A 16,440-nucleotide genomic window follows, 5' to 3' on the forward strand; every position below is an offset into this window, starting at 1 on the left:
TTGGGTATGGATTCTGCCTGGTCCCTGGGTGGATAGAACTGCCTTCAGGACCTTGGTCAGCAGGACTGGAGGTGGGGCAAGGGTCCACTTCTGGCTCTGCAGTTGGGTCTACAGATGAATTGCTTATTTCCAGGGGTGGATGGGCATTGCCCCTGTTGGGTCCCTCGATGGGCAAGACTAGCTCTGGACTGCAGCTGAGTGCAGCTGTAACTGAGTCACAGGGATGTTTGAAGGTCTGAAGTCAGGACCAAGGCCTGCAGGCCTGCCTCTGGGGGCACAGATGGGTGTGTTTCCCATCAGGTCTCTGAGTAGGCAGGACATTTCCCTGACTGAGGCTGGGAGTAGCTGGAGCTGAGTCACAGGACTGCTTCAGGATCTGAGGTTGGACTAAGGTCACTGGGCCTGCCTTGGGGGCATGTACAGGTGTGTCTCCTGCTGGATCCCTAGGCACACAGGACTGCTCCTGGACCATGACTGAGAGAGGATGGAGCTGGTTCACAGGCTGTTTCAGGGTCCAGAGCTGAGACCAAGGTCAGCAGGCCTGTTACCTGAGGCACGGGCACGCCATGTATGGCTCCTCCCAGGTCCCTCGGCACAGCTCAGTGGTGGCTGGACCAAAGCCACTGGGACCAGAGGTGAGGCTGAGTCTACAGAGGATGGTGATATCTCCAGGTCTGTAGCCAGGACCAAGGTTGGTGAGTTTTATTAGTAGGTGTGGGTCTGGCTTCTCAAAACAACCCACCTCGGGCTTGGGCTCCACTGGAGTTTTGCAAACTCTTACCTGGATCCCAGAGTTCCCACAAAGGCACTTTTGTCTGTGGATGGCTGCCAAACTATTGTTGCTGTGGGGAGATAGGAGTGGGTAGCTTCTCTTCCACCATCTTGCTTATGTCACTTCCTCTGTGTTGTTTTTGTAGTTGTATGAGTCATTTTTAAACTTTTAAAAAATTTTATTTTGAAAGTTTAATGGATTAGGGCAAGGGATTTAAAATCAACTCTGTGCAGCTTTGAGAATTACGCAGTAATTAACTTAATTTTTACATTACTTTTAAATATGCTTTTTAATCAAATACTTATAAAAGTTTAATTTTTCCCAAGATCCATGAATAAAATGGGAATCAAATACTTAGGTATGATTTCTCTCAATCAGTTTGGTAGGAGTCTTTTCTGGCACAAACAAGGATCTATCCCAGATTCCAACTTTATGAAGTCAAACACAATACAAATAAAAGCAATTCAGGTCTAAAGGAATTCATGAAGGAAGCTACACCTGAACAAACCAAATTAGGAATGCTGCCTTTAAGTAATCTCATAAATTCACGGGAACACCCAATCCTCTAAGGCTTGAATCTCTAGAGAACAGGTACTAAAATAAAAACAAATTAAATAAAATAAAAAAGAGTCAGAATTTTAGAATAGCAAAGAAAAATACTGCCTTTGTTCCAACTTTAAATATAAAAATTGTATGATTACTTGACTATTTTAACTGTATTATAAGTACTTTATCTGTCTCTGTCTCTCTCTCGATGTATATTTCAACCAGTAGATGCCATTCTTAGTATTTTCTCTCCATGTTTCTAGCAGCACTTTGGATGATGAGAAGATTAGTATAACAATCAGAGCCCAAATAAAAACAACTACACGGTGAGATGGCTGGCCGTGGGTCTCACTCACCTCCCCACGCAGTGGCTCCTCCGGAAGGTGGTGCTGGTGCTGGTGCCGCGGCTGCTGCCGCCCCTGCCGAGGAAAAGTCTGGCTGGAGGTCCAGCAGATCGCTGGATGGTTTAGAAGCGCTGAAAGGAAAATAGGATTTTAAGATCAGATCTTGAAATTTTATAATGTAAAGATGATTTTAAATAAAGACTTACACAGAAAATATCAAAGACTTTGGATATTTTAAATCTAATAAGAGAACAATATTTTGGAAAATACAGCTGTATAGCACACATTCTTCTATACCAAGAGCTCGCAAACTACTTTTATAAAAGGTTCAGATGCTAAGTATTTTAGGTTTGCGGGCTAGACGGTTTCTATCAATACTCAACTCTGTCATTGTAGCATGAAATAAGACATAAATGACATGTAAACAAATGAATGTGCCTTTGTTCCAATAAAACTTTATTTACAAAAACAGACAGCAGGCTAGATTTGACCCATGGCCATAGTTTGCCAACTCTTGCTCTATAGACAATAACAAAGTTACATCATACTTCAAGCAATGGGTCACTCAACAAACCGTAGAGCAGAAATGAAAAAGGAAAACCTAAATGCCTCAACGTAAGGGGGAATTTTCCTGAACATGTTATGTCCACTGGGTAGCATTTGATATGATGGTTATGAGGACAGTGACAAAAGGAAACATACTCCAAATGTTAAAGGTATTAGGGTAGGATGATTATTGATAATTTTCTCCTTTTCTCTATTTTTAAAAAATTTTAGTATGGAAAAAAGTTCTTGTCTTGAAAAGAATTAATTTGTAAACCAAAGAATATTAAAATGAATAGTTGCTAATGTACCTTTTCTCTAAATTAAACTGCAACACATCAACTTTGCCAGTAAGAGGCCTCACCTACAAATACTTCTCTATTTTTTATTCTTCTTCAGTTGCGGCTGTGCTTTTCAAAGCTCTTCCATCTCTAGAAGCTCCAAGGAGGATCCTAGAGCTTTACTATTCAAAGTGTGGTCCCCAAACAGGTAGCATCCTGGGACCGTGTTAGAAATGCAAAATCTCAGGCATACCTTATATCTGCTACATCAGGATCTTCACTTTAACATGACCCCAGATGCTTCCCATGTACATTCAGGCTTCAAGAGCACTGGCCTAAAGGTTACCAGACAGGTACTAAGCCATGAGGGTCCCAAGGTTCCCCATGCCATCTGGTAAACAGCAGTTCCATCTTTATCTTTTTTACATATTAGATTTTGAGGTAACACTCTTTTGAGAAAAAAAATTTGCTGCTTTAAAAAAAAGTTTCAAAATCTCTGAAACTTGCCAAGTTTTGATGTCCATTTCATAAACACAACTAGTCTAAGTGCCAGCATAGGGAAACATATTTACTATTAAGACCTGAATCGAAGCTTTTATTAGAAGCAATTTCTCTTAGTATAGAGGCAGAAAGGACTTGGTTTTACCAACTCTGCTATCATAAAAAGCAAAACTAACCAAGTAGAGGGTAACACACATAGTTACATGGGTTTATTAGTTGGATTTATCGCTCAGTTCAAAATTCAAGTCTCCAAATATAGGGCATTTATAATCAGAGTCACAGATACTACAAAGTGAGACCTGAATCCTCTCAAGGGAAAAGAACCAACTGAAGAGTTGACGTAAAATTACTCTGTGAGGAAGCCCTGTGAGTTGGGGCTTCGTTGTGGGCAGCCCTGAGATTTTGCCGCATGCCTGGTCACCCACTTTCTCACTTGTGTTCTGACTGTAGGTGCTGTAAAAGCTGCTCAGGAACACTCGGACGGTCTCTTCCTACCACTAGAGTTTGAGTTCCTCAGATGAGTTGCTCATTACCAGCTAACTGGCCTACAACTGCAAGTCTGTCTTTTTTAAAAAGTACTTTAAGACATCCTTTAAATTTCCCACCAGAACATCTACTTTTGGAAAACATTTTCCCTATCAGCCAAGTTCAGAAGAACCTTAAGTATGTGCATCATTCTTGTACTTCCTTTCCCAGCGGTGTGAGCTACAGGGTGATCTCCACAGCTTAGCTCTTTCTGATGCTTTGATAGGGGCAGCCTAAGTAACTGCATGAGGTACAAAAAAACTGAACTTATGTACACAAAAATAACCCAAATATCACACGTTAGGACTAGATTTCATGTCCCAAAATCATTTGTGTTCAGCACATAAAAATAAAACACAAACTTCATCGAAATATTCATAAACAGTTCAGTGCATACTTATAAACTAACCTGACTGGGACAGCCGCAGATGCAGTTGCAAATAAATCAACTGGTGGGGATGTGTCAATAGTTTTAGCTGGTGTAGAATTCGGAGACGTAACGGTTGTGGCTGGAGAAGACTGAAAGCGAAGACGCACAACATATTCCAGTCAAATATGAATCTACACCACACAGAGCAACAGGACTCCCACTCTGCAGACCCACAGCATTCCCAGCAATTTTCTGGTAATTCCTCATGGGAGAAAAAAACTCAAGAAAATTTGAAATAGAGATTGTAATATATAATCAATATTGGACGAGACATCTCTCAAATTTTAAAAGTTAAATGTAATTTATATGAAATTATGATAAAAATATTTGGCCTAATATTGTAATGACTTCTGTTCTTGTACTTAAAATCAAAGCTAAACGTATTTTCTGAATATAAAATTAGCAGGAAAGATCTCACTAGCTGCCCCAAATTTTTTAAATTATCAATTGTAATAACTGCCATAAAACCAAGGCCATTCTTTTTCCAATGCATCCTAAATGGACTTCATGTGAGGTCATCTCAGATAGCTTTAAATCAAGAAATCTAATTTACAAAGTAGTTTGCAGATGGCAGAGAATAATTCACAAAGAAGATTCAAGCCACCGACAGCTTGAGGATATCAGAACTTTATCCCATCACTAATATGACAGAGAGAAAACCAAAAACATGAACTAAAGCCTAACATTTATTAACTTGGACTGGTTTATTTTTTAAGAAGAGGGCTTAACCGTTAATATATTAAAAAATTAAAAATTAAAATTTTTGTTTAGTAACTATTCTAATTCTACTTTCTTTTATTTGGTATATTTAATTCCCCAAGTATTCACAAGAGAAAGATTAATGCAACATCTCAAAACAGTACGCCAGTAGTTCTGTAAGTGGAAATGAGATATAACAGCAAGCAAAATACACAAAGACCAAGACCAGGCAAGGCCATCAGATACTGCTGTAACTGGACATCTGATTTCAAACAGCCTAACCCTAAAGTAAGTCGTAAAAAGAATAACTTAAGAAAAAGGACTGACGAGATAAGAAATGGACAGGAGTTTCCAGACATAAACAGTATTTGTCTGTTATCTATTTGTCCAAGAATACAACTAATCAAGACATCAAAATTCAATAGATATACCAGTGCCAAGCACGCAGCACTTCAAGAAAGACAAGCACATGCGCAGTATGGATACTGCTGCTCAGAAAATGTCAACTCAAGCTTCCCCCTTCAGAAAAATTCGAATTTTCCAAATGGAACGTGAAAGATTATCAAGGGAATAGAAAAGACTAACAAAAATTAATTTGCACGTCATCCATTGTGGACACTGAAAACTCCTCTAGAAGAAATCAGTTTTTTTTTAAACCAATACATGTAAATACGCTTAGAAAGTAACGCTTATGAAACACCACTTAATGACAGCAATGAATCTGCTAACATAAATGCAGAAACGAACGTCTTCAAAGACCCATTAAAAACTGCCTTGTAACAATAAGCTCTGAAATGGTGAGAGAGCTAGGAAAACAGAACCAAAATAATCCTGTTGTTATAAAAAGAGAAAGTCAATAAAATTCAATTTGGCCAAAAAGTAGAAACAGACCATCCCAAAGGAGCCCTTAATTTTACCACACTCTACTCAGCAGTCATATGTTGGAATTTTTCACTCAGACATAATGATTTTAAACCCGGCTTTGTATCAAAATTACCAGGGAGCTGTTTGTTTGTTTGTTTGATTTGACTGTTTGTTCGAGCTCCCTGAGGGAATCAAAGGCAGCCAGCCAGGTGGTGGCACAGTATAGGGCCTCTGGGAACCACCAACGCCGTCCTGAGGAAATCCTTCCTGTCTGTAATAACTGCAATTATAATGGAAATTTGTCAAAGAGGAAAGAGCATGTTTAGTAGAGTTTCGCCTGAAAAATACAATGGCAAATGTGAACTACAGACATATAGAAGTAAATACTCTCGTCACTGACAACCCTAATCCTGTCCTTCAACATGCTAAAAGAGAGATAGGGAGGAGGAGTTATTAAATTATTATGTAGACCGTCTAAAAGGCTTGCCCGTGGAAAGACACCCAACTACAACTGATTTCTCTACCATTAAAACACCCACAATATTACGTGCCTTATTTCTCTCACAAAGCCATGATTCAGAGGATGTGAAAGTGCTCTGTAACTAGTCAAACATTACACTGACATATTTGTTTTCAGTTGTAATATAAATGTATGAAAATTTCTCCTACTTAAAAATTTAGTTCAAATAGAGGACTAAGTAGACACTGCTATACTATACTGGACTGAGAAACTAAAGGAGAATACATAAAAACTTACCTTCCCATCCTCAAAAACTTAAAAATAAAATTACCATATGATCCAGAACTTGCACTTCTGGAATATATACTGGAAAGAATTAAAAGCAGGGACTTGAACAGACATTTGTACCCCATGTTCACAGCAGCATTATTCACAATAGGCAAAAGTTGGAAGCGGCCCAAGTGACCATTGGGGGACGGACAGATGGATGAACAAACTGTGGTATACATACAAGGGAATATTATTCAGACAGAAAAACGAAGGAAATTCTGACATCTGCTACAACACGGATGAACTTTGAAGATTCTATGCTAAGTAAAATAAGCCAATCACAAAAGGACAGACACTGGGGGGTGCCATTTATTTGCAGTACCTAGAGCAGTCAAACTCATAGAGATGAAAGCAGAGTGGTGGTTGCCAGGGGCTGAGAGCGGGGGAAGTTAGTGTTTAAAGGGTGCAGAGTTTCAGTTTTGGAAGATGAAAAAGTTCTAGAAATTGATGATAGTGATGGTTGCACAACAATGTGAATGTACTTAATGCCAATGAACTGTATACTCAAAAACTGTTAAAAGGGTCAAAACAAAATAAAAAACCATCTTACCTTACTTAATGGAGAGGGAGCACCAGATCTAAAAGGGAACCAAGAAAATTAAAACTGAATACACATAAACACGTTTATAGAAGCACTTAAGTTTGATATCACTTGGTCAAGTATTAACTAGTTAATATATAGATGTTCTTTGTTAGTGCCCTGGAGTCAATTCCAACTCCTGGTGACCCCGTGCACAGCAGAGTGCAACCCTGCCCGGTCTTTTTGCACCATCCTCTCACCTTCCAGTGCTCTATCAGACAATGCTCCGCTGCTATTCATGGGGCTTTCATGGACAGTGTTTTGCAAGTGGGTGGTCAGTTCCCTGCCCCTAGTCTGTCTTATTACGGAAGGTCTGCTGAAACCTGCTGGGATCTGAAACAGTGGTGGCAGAGCTTTCAGCATCACACAACACACAGCCACCACAGTCTGACAACCAGTGGACGGGTGGTGTGGTTCCCTGACAAGAACAAACCCGAGCTGGGCAGTGAGAACGCTGAATCTTAACCACTAGACCACCGACAGACTTTTTTAGTAATGGATAAACTATTTTTTAAAAACATTTTTATCTTTTACTCAACTATGACATGCTCTTCCAATGTTTTCCATTCACTTAATTTCTAGTACTACAAATTCCTAAATTTGAAATTTTTTCTGTATCTCCAAAAACTCAATTCTTTGAGTTGATCATTATTGCCTGTGTCCATCAAAAATAAAGTGTCCAAATTGGAACTTTAAAAGTTTTGCCAAGACTTAGGAAAAATAATGCTTTATAGAATTTTTTAAAAACTCTTTGGTTTATTATTTTAAAAAGGTAGAAAACTCATTAAGGTTAAAGTACAAGGGGCTGGCCCTGTGGCTGAGTGGTTAAGTTCGTGATCTCTGCTTCGGCGGCCCAGGGTCTCACCAGTTTGGATCCTGGGCGCAGACCTAGCACCGCTCGTCAAGCCACGCTGAGGTGGCATGCCACATGTCACAACTAGAAGGACCCACAACTAAAATATACAACTATGTACTGGAGGGCTTTCGGGAGAAGAAGGAAAAATAAAAAATAAAATCTTTAAAGTACATTGTGATTCATTTAATCATAACTGTGATAGAAAAAAGGAACCCTAGAAAAAAAAAATAAGACCCTAGGAGCACGGTGCCTGAAATGTTTCCCAACGTTCACACGTATACTCCTGAAGTTTGTCTGTTTTTTTCATGGCTGTAATGAAAACTAGGAAAAATATTCCCATTAACAGTGAGAGCTTGAAAAACAACAGGAAGCTCCAGGCTTGGTTCTAAGGGAGTGAGGGACAATTAGGAAGGAGCAAATTTTTTTTTTTATTTAGATTTCTGGTAGCACTGACTACTGTACATCATTTCTAGCTAAGTGTTTCAGAAATAAGGGCCGAAACAGCTTATATTTTACTGAGTTGGTGGAAAATGAATCAGTAATAAAATGAAATGAAGACAAAAATACGTTTCGGTAAGAAGCCTACTGTCAGGGTCTTCTGGGATGGCAGGGGTGGCTTCCTACTCATCTGCAGAGAAAGTGTCAAACGTAGCAGCAGGGAAACAAAATTAGCAGAGGTTTAGTAACTGGAATCTTGTACAATATCATGAATTTTTGTTGTATTGCGTGTAGCAAAAGAACTTTAGCAGTGTTATATGCCAGATGAATACCTTTTATGTTCAACTTCATTTGTAAATACACGCCTGCCATTTCCCATTTAAGTTCAGTTTTTACTGAAAACGAATGTAACGTAAAGCAAGGACACACAGAGATTTCTGCTATGTAATGAAAATGGAAGCCTAAGTCACACTCAACTTGGTTATGTGTGGTTTGGCTAAATGTTATCTCTAGAGTAACATGTCCTATGAGGAAAAGGACGTATGTTGATCTGTACTGCTCATCAAAGGGTCTGTGCATCGAATGGATCACTGTGTTCTCTGTGTCCACGGAAAGTTACTTAAGAACCTGAGAATCTGTCCAGTGTAAGGTTGAAAATTCTCTAATCAGTTTTTGGCTAATAATTTCTCCACTCCTACTATTTCTTCTCTTTACATATGAGGACAAGGGAGTTGAGTCTAAATAAAAACCTAAGAAAATAATAGCCTCAACTTTGCAAAGAAAACATAAAACCCATTTAATATGGTCGCTTTCTAAGAATGAATTAATTGAAATTAACTTGTTTATCTCTCAAGTGATTTTCAAGAACCAATTCTTAGCGGTACTAACACAATGAGAAATATTAACACAGAAGAGTATTGAGGATAAGCAATATATTTTTGAAATATATCTGCAAACTAATATATAAAAATTTCTAACATAGACTAGACTCTGTAGCAAAAATAAAGGTACAGTAAAAATGACAGAATTGCTCTACCAGCTATTAAAGAATATCACGCTCAAACCTAGGTACAAAATATCAAAACTGGCACAAGAACTGCTTTGCCAAGCTCCTGCCTGGACACTACTACTAAACGACACCGTGGTAACCCCATGGATTCAGCAAACAAATGAAAACCTCCTCCCATCTCTCTCCAGCTCTCACCCCACTGACCACATTGCATCTTGTCTGTTTAATTGTCTGTCTTCTCCACTAGATGCTAAATCTGAAGGAAGGGAACCCCTCCCATTGCTTTACATGCCCAGCACTCTATCTAGCACCTGGCCTTCTGTAGGCACTGAAATATATTTCTGTACTATTTTAATTTTAAAATGAGAATGCATTCACATACTCTTTGCATAAAAAATAAATTAACCAAAAGTCTTAAAAATTACTTTGTGTGAAATTGAACTGTCAGGATGTGTGATCCATGTTTCCAGGGACCAGATTCAGCCCTTGCTATGATTTCACTGAAAAGGTGAGAATCAGAGGTGCTCCCACTGGGGCCGTAGCTTTAAAAAGCATCATTAATCACTGATTAAAATCTGAGGGCTCATGGGACCAGCCTGGTGGCACAGCCGTTAAGTTCCCATGTTCAGCTTCGGTGGCCCAGGGTTCACTGGTTCGGATCCTGGGTGTGGACATGGCACCGCTTATCAAGCCATGCTGTGATAGGTGTCCCACATAAAAAGTAGGGGAACTTGGGCACCGGTGTTAGCTCAGGGCCAGTCTTCCTCAGCAAAAAGAGGAGGATTGGTGGCAGATGTTAGTTCAGGGCTAATCTTCCTCAAAAACCAATCAATCAATCAATCAATCTGAGGGCTCTGAGGATCAGAGAAATAAATAACTTGTCAAGGTCTTATTCTTTAATGGTAGATTTAAGACTCCAGTCCAAGTCTGTCTGATGCCCAGAGCCTGGGCTTGTTTCACATTCCAGCCTGTCCTGACAGAAACACAGAGGAGTCCAGGACATTTGTTCCTCTCTTACACATCACATAACTTGCTTCTTTTTATCTGTCGCTCGCTTGATTTCTACGCTACCACTGGTCATTTGCCCTTTATAAAAGAAAATACTACAATCTTTTATATATAGATGATAACATTTATTAAAGACCAGTACTGATTTTAATAATTTCAGCTAGAGAAATCTAGTACAAAGTGAATCGTGTTGGGAAAAACAAAGCACAGATATAATTTTAAAAGAGAATGAATGACTCATGTAGTAATCTACCCTAAATTCTTTAAACTGCTACAAATAAACCCATGAGTTTTTATGATGAACATAGCAAATAACAAGGTTTACTTCCAAGATGTTAATAGTAAGCTATTAAAGACGAAATTTTGTTATTTCTTATTCACAACAATAATCCCTACATACTTCTAATTATAAACGCTGGCCAGAAAAATAAAAAAAACAAAACACAGACGCAAGAAACCTATCTACGTCTTCCAAATAATTTTCATTACAATAGACTTATCTTGGGTTTCCTGCACCCTCAATACTTAGTAAACACACATGTAATATAAAATCAATTTCTCTCTTTGGTTCTATGGAATCATAGAAGGAGACAATAGACAAAGGCATCTTACAGAGTATTGCATAAATTTTCAAAAATGAATCTCAGTGGATATAAGGCACTAAATATAAAGGGCATACATATTTTTTATGGTAGACATTTGAAAATGCTTGATTTTACACATTTACTTAACTTAGAAGTTAGAATAGTTTTATACTGCTACTAGAAGACAAAGAAAACAACTTTAAGCAATTAATTTTCTTCATAATGTTGCCTTTTGGCACTTCTGCCATATGTCATGGGAAAATCTTTTGTTTACTAAACAAATGAAAAAATCTTTGAGAGATTGTTAGTCTTGATCCAATAAGACCAAAATTAAGTAAAACTATTTATGCCAGTCACCTTGGGAGACAAATAAAAAAAGTATAATGAAAAAACATAGATGTGCAAAATTGACAGAAATCAGTTTTAAATGTTCCAAAATACCGAATGTGGAATCTTAAGAGTGTTTTTTGCATTTTCAGCAATAACCAAATGCAAAAAAGTCACTCAATATAGTACTCACCCTTCACTTAAGTTCCCAGGTAAGCACAAACATACAAAGAAGAAAATAGTTAACTACTATATTCATTTATTTTAAAAATAGGGAATAAGTAAAAGACAAGTTCATATGTGGTCTCAGCCAATTTAGAAAAGAAATCTGACAAGCATAAAATTATTTTAAAGGAGAGAGAAAAACTATGTTCAGCAAAAGGTAATTCAAAACAGAAGATCATCAAGTTTTTATTTCACTACTCTTAGAAATATTAACTACATGTTTCAAAAATAGTTTGCAGCAGCCACAAGGGGGCGAACTGAGATCTGATGTTAGGGCTAATGGAATCCACTCCAGAAGGCAGCCTCTCCGGTGACGGCAGCACTGGCAGATGTAACAAAGGGAGAGCATGGATTTGTGCAGGGGTGGGTGACCTTGTGGGGGAAAGAGTGCAAAGAAGTTGACTTTCACTGCCCAAGACAGAGGCTCTAACTCTTGGGGAAATGCATATTTCCAGAGCTAAAAAGGTCCTTCTGCCACAGGAGCAGGGATATGTCTCAGGCTTCCTGCCTCCTTTTTCTTAAAGACTAGGCAACTCACTTGGCTTCCCAGATATCCTAATACACAGTGGCCCCAACATAACCGGAAGCGGGCATCTTCTATTGTGACTTAATGCACTGTCATATCTTTTTAGTTGACATCAATCTATCCATAAAAGTCTGACCATCCACGGCCCCACTGAAGTGAGGACGGACACTAGACTGTGGCAACAACCTTGGTAGAGCCCCTGAGAGGTCCTGCCATCCATAATTCCAAACAGCTCTGTTATAACTGCCTGAGAGGTTCCTACACTGTTATCATCGAAAACATAAAACATGCAATAATTTTTATACTAACTTGGAAAAGGTGACAGAAACAACACTTAGCTAATGAAACGAGCAAAAAAGGAACATCAAGACATGGTCTAGATTCTGGGAGAATGTCCAGAGAGAAGAAAGCAGACAGGAGTTGCATTTTGATAGCTGTATCGTAGGTAAAATCCATCATCAGCTAGAGCCCTGCAACGATCAGTTCATAGGTTGTCTCTGCTAACTTTCTGCTGTCAATCTAAATAAATGGAATAAACATAAAGCTGGGATCATCAACAAAGATAGATTTCAAGTTGACTCTGCAGAGAAAGCAACATTAAGTGTTTAGGTGGAGATAATGAAGCATAAAATTGTCCCTGACCTTTAGAATCAGAAAATCTACTTAAACCACATATGCGACTAAAAAAAAGCCACAACACAGGGCAGTGATGGAGTAAGGAAGGCTTCCTGAGATGGCCCTCCCAGGATGTGTAAGGTTTACAGAGACGAGGAGGGTAGCACCTACGACCAACAGAATTACAGACTGAGCAAGGAACCAAGACGGGAAAGCTCTTGTGAATAGACAAGTTTGACACCTGCTGGAGAGGAGAAAAGAAATGGAACCTGGACATCTTTTACATGCGATGAGGAAAAACAGTCAAAAATGTAAGTGCCCCCAAATAAAGGTATGAAAATCCAGGAAAACCGCATTTACTGCCGCTTGATTGCTATTCTCTGTATAAAAAGATCCCTGAGTAAAATGGCAGCAGCATGCCATGCTGAATAGTTCAAGTGGGGAGAGTCTGGAGTCTAGAAAACTATACTTGAGGGCTTTACTTTTTTCACAGTGTGGTTGGTAACATAACAGAATGTTCAAGGCTGCTGATGAAATTGTGCTCGTTTTTACTCATGCCCAATGAAAACAGCCTTAATTTTTAAACATGAGTAACTCTTCTTCTGTGTATTATGAATCCTTTCCAAGGGCAAATATATAAATCAGCAAGTTCAGTCAACAGAGGTACAACCTACTAATTTGCTGTATTTGCCTGCAGACAGATTGCCTGTATGTGGGGTCACACTGTCGTAAATTAATGGGAAGGATGGGGCTTTTGAGGGAACCCAGAAGAATTACAATAAAGCATATCCTAAAATTATAATAGTATAAGTTGTACCGTGATAAATCTCACTTGTATAAAGAAGGATTCTAGCATTTTTCATCTTATTTAAAATATATAACTAATGCGTACTTGTTTCCGGGTTTCTTTCCTTCTAATGTATTTAGATGCTGTTCAAGGGTCTCCATAAGACTGCTGGGAGCCTACAATAAGAAAGTAAAAATGAATGTCTGCATCGCTTTCTTTCAAAGTAACTACACTGGAACATTGCTGTAAGTTTGCATGGTGGAGGTCTGTGGGTGGACCCCAACACATAAGTGAGATAATTTCATTCCAGGTTATTTTGGTATTTGGTTATTGAAATTTCATAAACTCTCAGGCAGGCCCATCTTACATATACTTAACTCCATTGCATAACAAACAGCATTACAGCATGGTTTCAGTGTAGAACTCACATTGGATAGACTTCTAAGATATTACTTATATGCAGTAAACTCAATTACATCAAGTTCACCATATGTTTCCATGTGACCACAGTGAAAAAGAATAAGTATTTCTATACAAGCCAGAAATATAAGTGCCCAAATACAAACTTACAAAAGTTTGAAAATACAGTAAAATCTCACTTATCCACATTTGACTGAAATATTAGAAAAAACTGCTACTATATTAAAAAAAAAAGGGAGGGTAAGTGATAGTTGTAGGGAAAGAATACAACTTTAATAGTCAACAAAAATTAAGATTTTCTTATTATTGAGCTGTTTAATTTATATATATAATAAAGTAACTTTAGCAAATATAATAATGTTATAATAGACTACTATGTATTGGCAGATTTAATATATTTCAACTCTTTTATTAAAAAGTATCTAAATGTTTGTATAACAACATTTTAGGCAATACAAAGTGATGGCATTTTACTGTATATTAGAAAGAGAAATAATAGGTTCATACATATATTCCACCCCATCTATTCCTCAACCATATTTAATTTCATCTTTCTCAAATAATTTTAACCTAAACTAGATCTTAACAGCAGCATAGGCATTCAAAGAATAGCATTTCATGAACGAAATATACTACGCTTATAAATACATTTAATTCATACAACTGTATATTTTACACTGCACCTATAATGACAAATTAAAATTCTTATTAAGAACTTTTAATGTTAGAAGCTCAGGATATTTAATATTCATTTTCATTTCACTAATAGACTCATAAACTGTCAACAATTATGTGATTATTATATATGTAATTATGTAGTTATCATAAATGTAAATTACTAAGTGAACCAAACATCTAAATTTATAAATATAAATTACTAAGTGAACAAAAATATTAACTTGATCAAAGTAGTGAACATAGGGTACAAAGGGACAGCCCTATGAGCATTATCTAGTAAGTTATAGACTATAGAGTAGAAAAAAATAATTTAGAAAGTTATAAAAATTAAAATTTTAAAATATAACTCAGGTGAAATTGGACTCATTCAAAAAATTCCAGTGAACTACCACTAGGAGTATGCCTCTAGATTTTAAAAAATGAATTTGTAAGAGATAAAGGAAATTGTGTTCTATAGAACAAATAGTAAATTATAAAGATGTTCTCATTTAATAAATAGAATGTACACTGTAACCCTAAAGGGAAGAAAATAGGAATGGCTTCACAATTTTTAGGTGAATTCACACCTAATAACTTCAAAATTGTCATAATAATAATAATTATTATAATAATACTAATAGTGATGGAACCTAGGCAGCCTGGCCATATAACTTTAAACTTTTCCTATTTCCAATTTTTTCACTGGGATCACAGTAAGGAAAAAACATATCCAGCCATAGAACCTCTCTCCACTTAAGAGATGTGGGTCCTCTAAATGTTAACTGCGATGTAAAGGAAATGCGATTCTGTGCTAAACCTGTTTTTAAAAAGACAAATGCTACTTACAGTCACAAAATAGGGAAAAATATGGAATAACAAAAAAAGAGGTAGTATTTTCTCCTATAAAGTTTCTTAGTTATCTAAAACGCACACGCGCGCGCGCGCACACGCACACACACACACACACACACACAATAAACCCCAAGACCAGGAGGATAGTTTACAATTTCATCCTTTTTGCAAAGTTTCTTAATAATTTAAGGAAGAAAATTTAAAGTAAACTACTTTGATAGTAATGTTCAGGAATGCAGGAATGTCGGCCACCTTCTCAACTGTGTCTATGGCATGAGCACATCCTGGCATGTAGTAGACAATAAACGAAAACTGTCTCAAATTTCCAAAGACCAAAACTTCGAGAATGCCTCTGCTGTTGTAAAAGGAACTTAAGATAACAGAGGATAGCTAGCAGTATCTTTAGTTAATTATTTTTTAAAAATGCCAAGGACAAAAGACCAATCATATGGAAACATCAACCCAAAGAACAAGAGTCAGCCTGTGAAAGCTAACAGACAACAGCAATGCATCATGGTTACCGATTCATCAGTGGTACAGTCTTTAAAAGGAGACTTTTCTTTACCAGTAGTTTTCAGATCAACCAGAATTCCTGGGATCAAAACCTAAGATGTTTTTCATAAATGGAGATATTTTAAATTTGGAATACACACACACCAAACAGGAAATAGTATTTTGAAAATCCCTTCCTTGGAACAAATTCATAGCTGATTGTGAGTCCAGGACCAAATAGGAGGCATCCATCTACAACATAGATGCTGTAGATTCCAAAGCATCATTAAAACCAAATTGAAAAAAAAAAAAACAACCAAAAGATAATTTGAATTTTTGATCATTAGATCTAAGAAACCATTTGAAAGGTTGAGGGGGAGTATTTCAGTTCTGATATCATATTCACTTCAATATAGCACTTCCGAAAATTTGTGAATATTTTTAAGAATTTCATTGATATTCATAAATCATCTAAATGCAGTTATGATGATATTATATGCACAATGTAAACAGGGCTACAAATGACCACATTGGTATTTATTGTGCATTTTCTAACTTAAAAGATATCATTAAATTCCCCTTTTCCATCTTCCCACAAGAGGAATTCTAATCCTTTTTCAGTTTCAATGCCTACTGCTACTCCCAGGCAAGATAGGCCTTCTGGTCTCCAACTCCTCTTTAACCATCTTCCATGTTGGGTGTTTTGTTCATTGCTATGGCTAGATTCAGTGGCCATCGTGGCCAGAGAGAAGCCTGGCAGAGAGTAGAA

The 16,440-nt window shown here is 37.4% G+C and overlaps 1 protein-coding gene across 50 annotated transcripts in view; it reads right to left on the reverse strand.

The window, feature by feature from the left end:
• The window catches only part of SNAP91 (synaptosome associated protein 91), a 141,696-nt gene that overhangs the window by 54,839 nt on the left and 70,417 nt on the right, over positions 1-16,440 (reverse strand). For all 50 annotated transcript variants that reach the window (XR_011422578.1, XR_011422577.1, XR_011422576.1 and 47 more), the window contains exons 10-13: positions 13,356-13,426; positions 6,846-6,873; positions 3,922-4,031; positions 1,675-1,793 (exon numbers count right to left, since the gene is read on the reverse strand). Coding sequence is in view for 42 of the 50 variants with exons in the window: in XM_070225264.1 (XP_070081365.1) it covers positions 1,675-1,793; positions 3,922-4,031; positions 6,846-6,873; positions 13,356-13,426 (328 nt within the window). In the remaining 8 variants the exon portion in view is untranslated. The remainder of the gene's footprint in view (positions 1-1,674; positions 1,794-3,921; positions 4,032-6,845; positions 6,874-13,355; positions 13,427-16,440) is intronic.

This window comes from Equus caballus, chromosome 10 (assembly GCF_041296265.1).
Source record: "Equus caballus isolate H_3958 breed thoroughbred chromosome 10, TB-T2T, whole genome shotgun sequence".
Taxonomy (NCBI): Eukaryota; Metazoa; Chordata; class Mammalia; order Perissodactyla; family Equidae; genus Equus; species Equus caballus.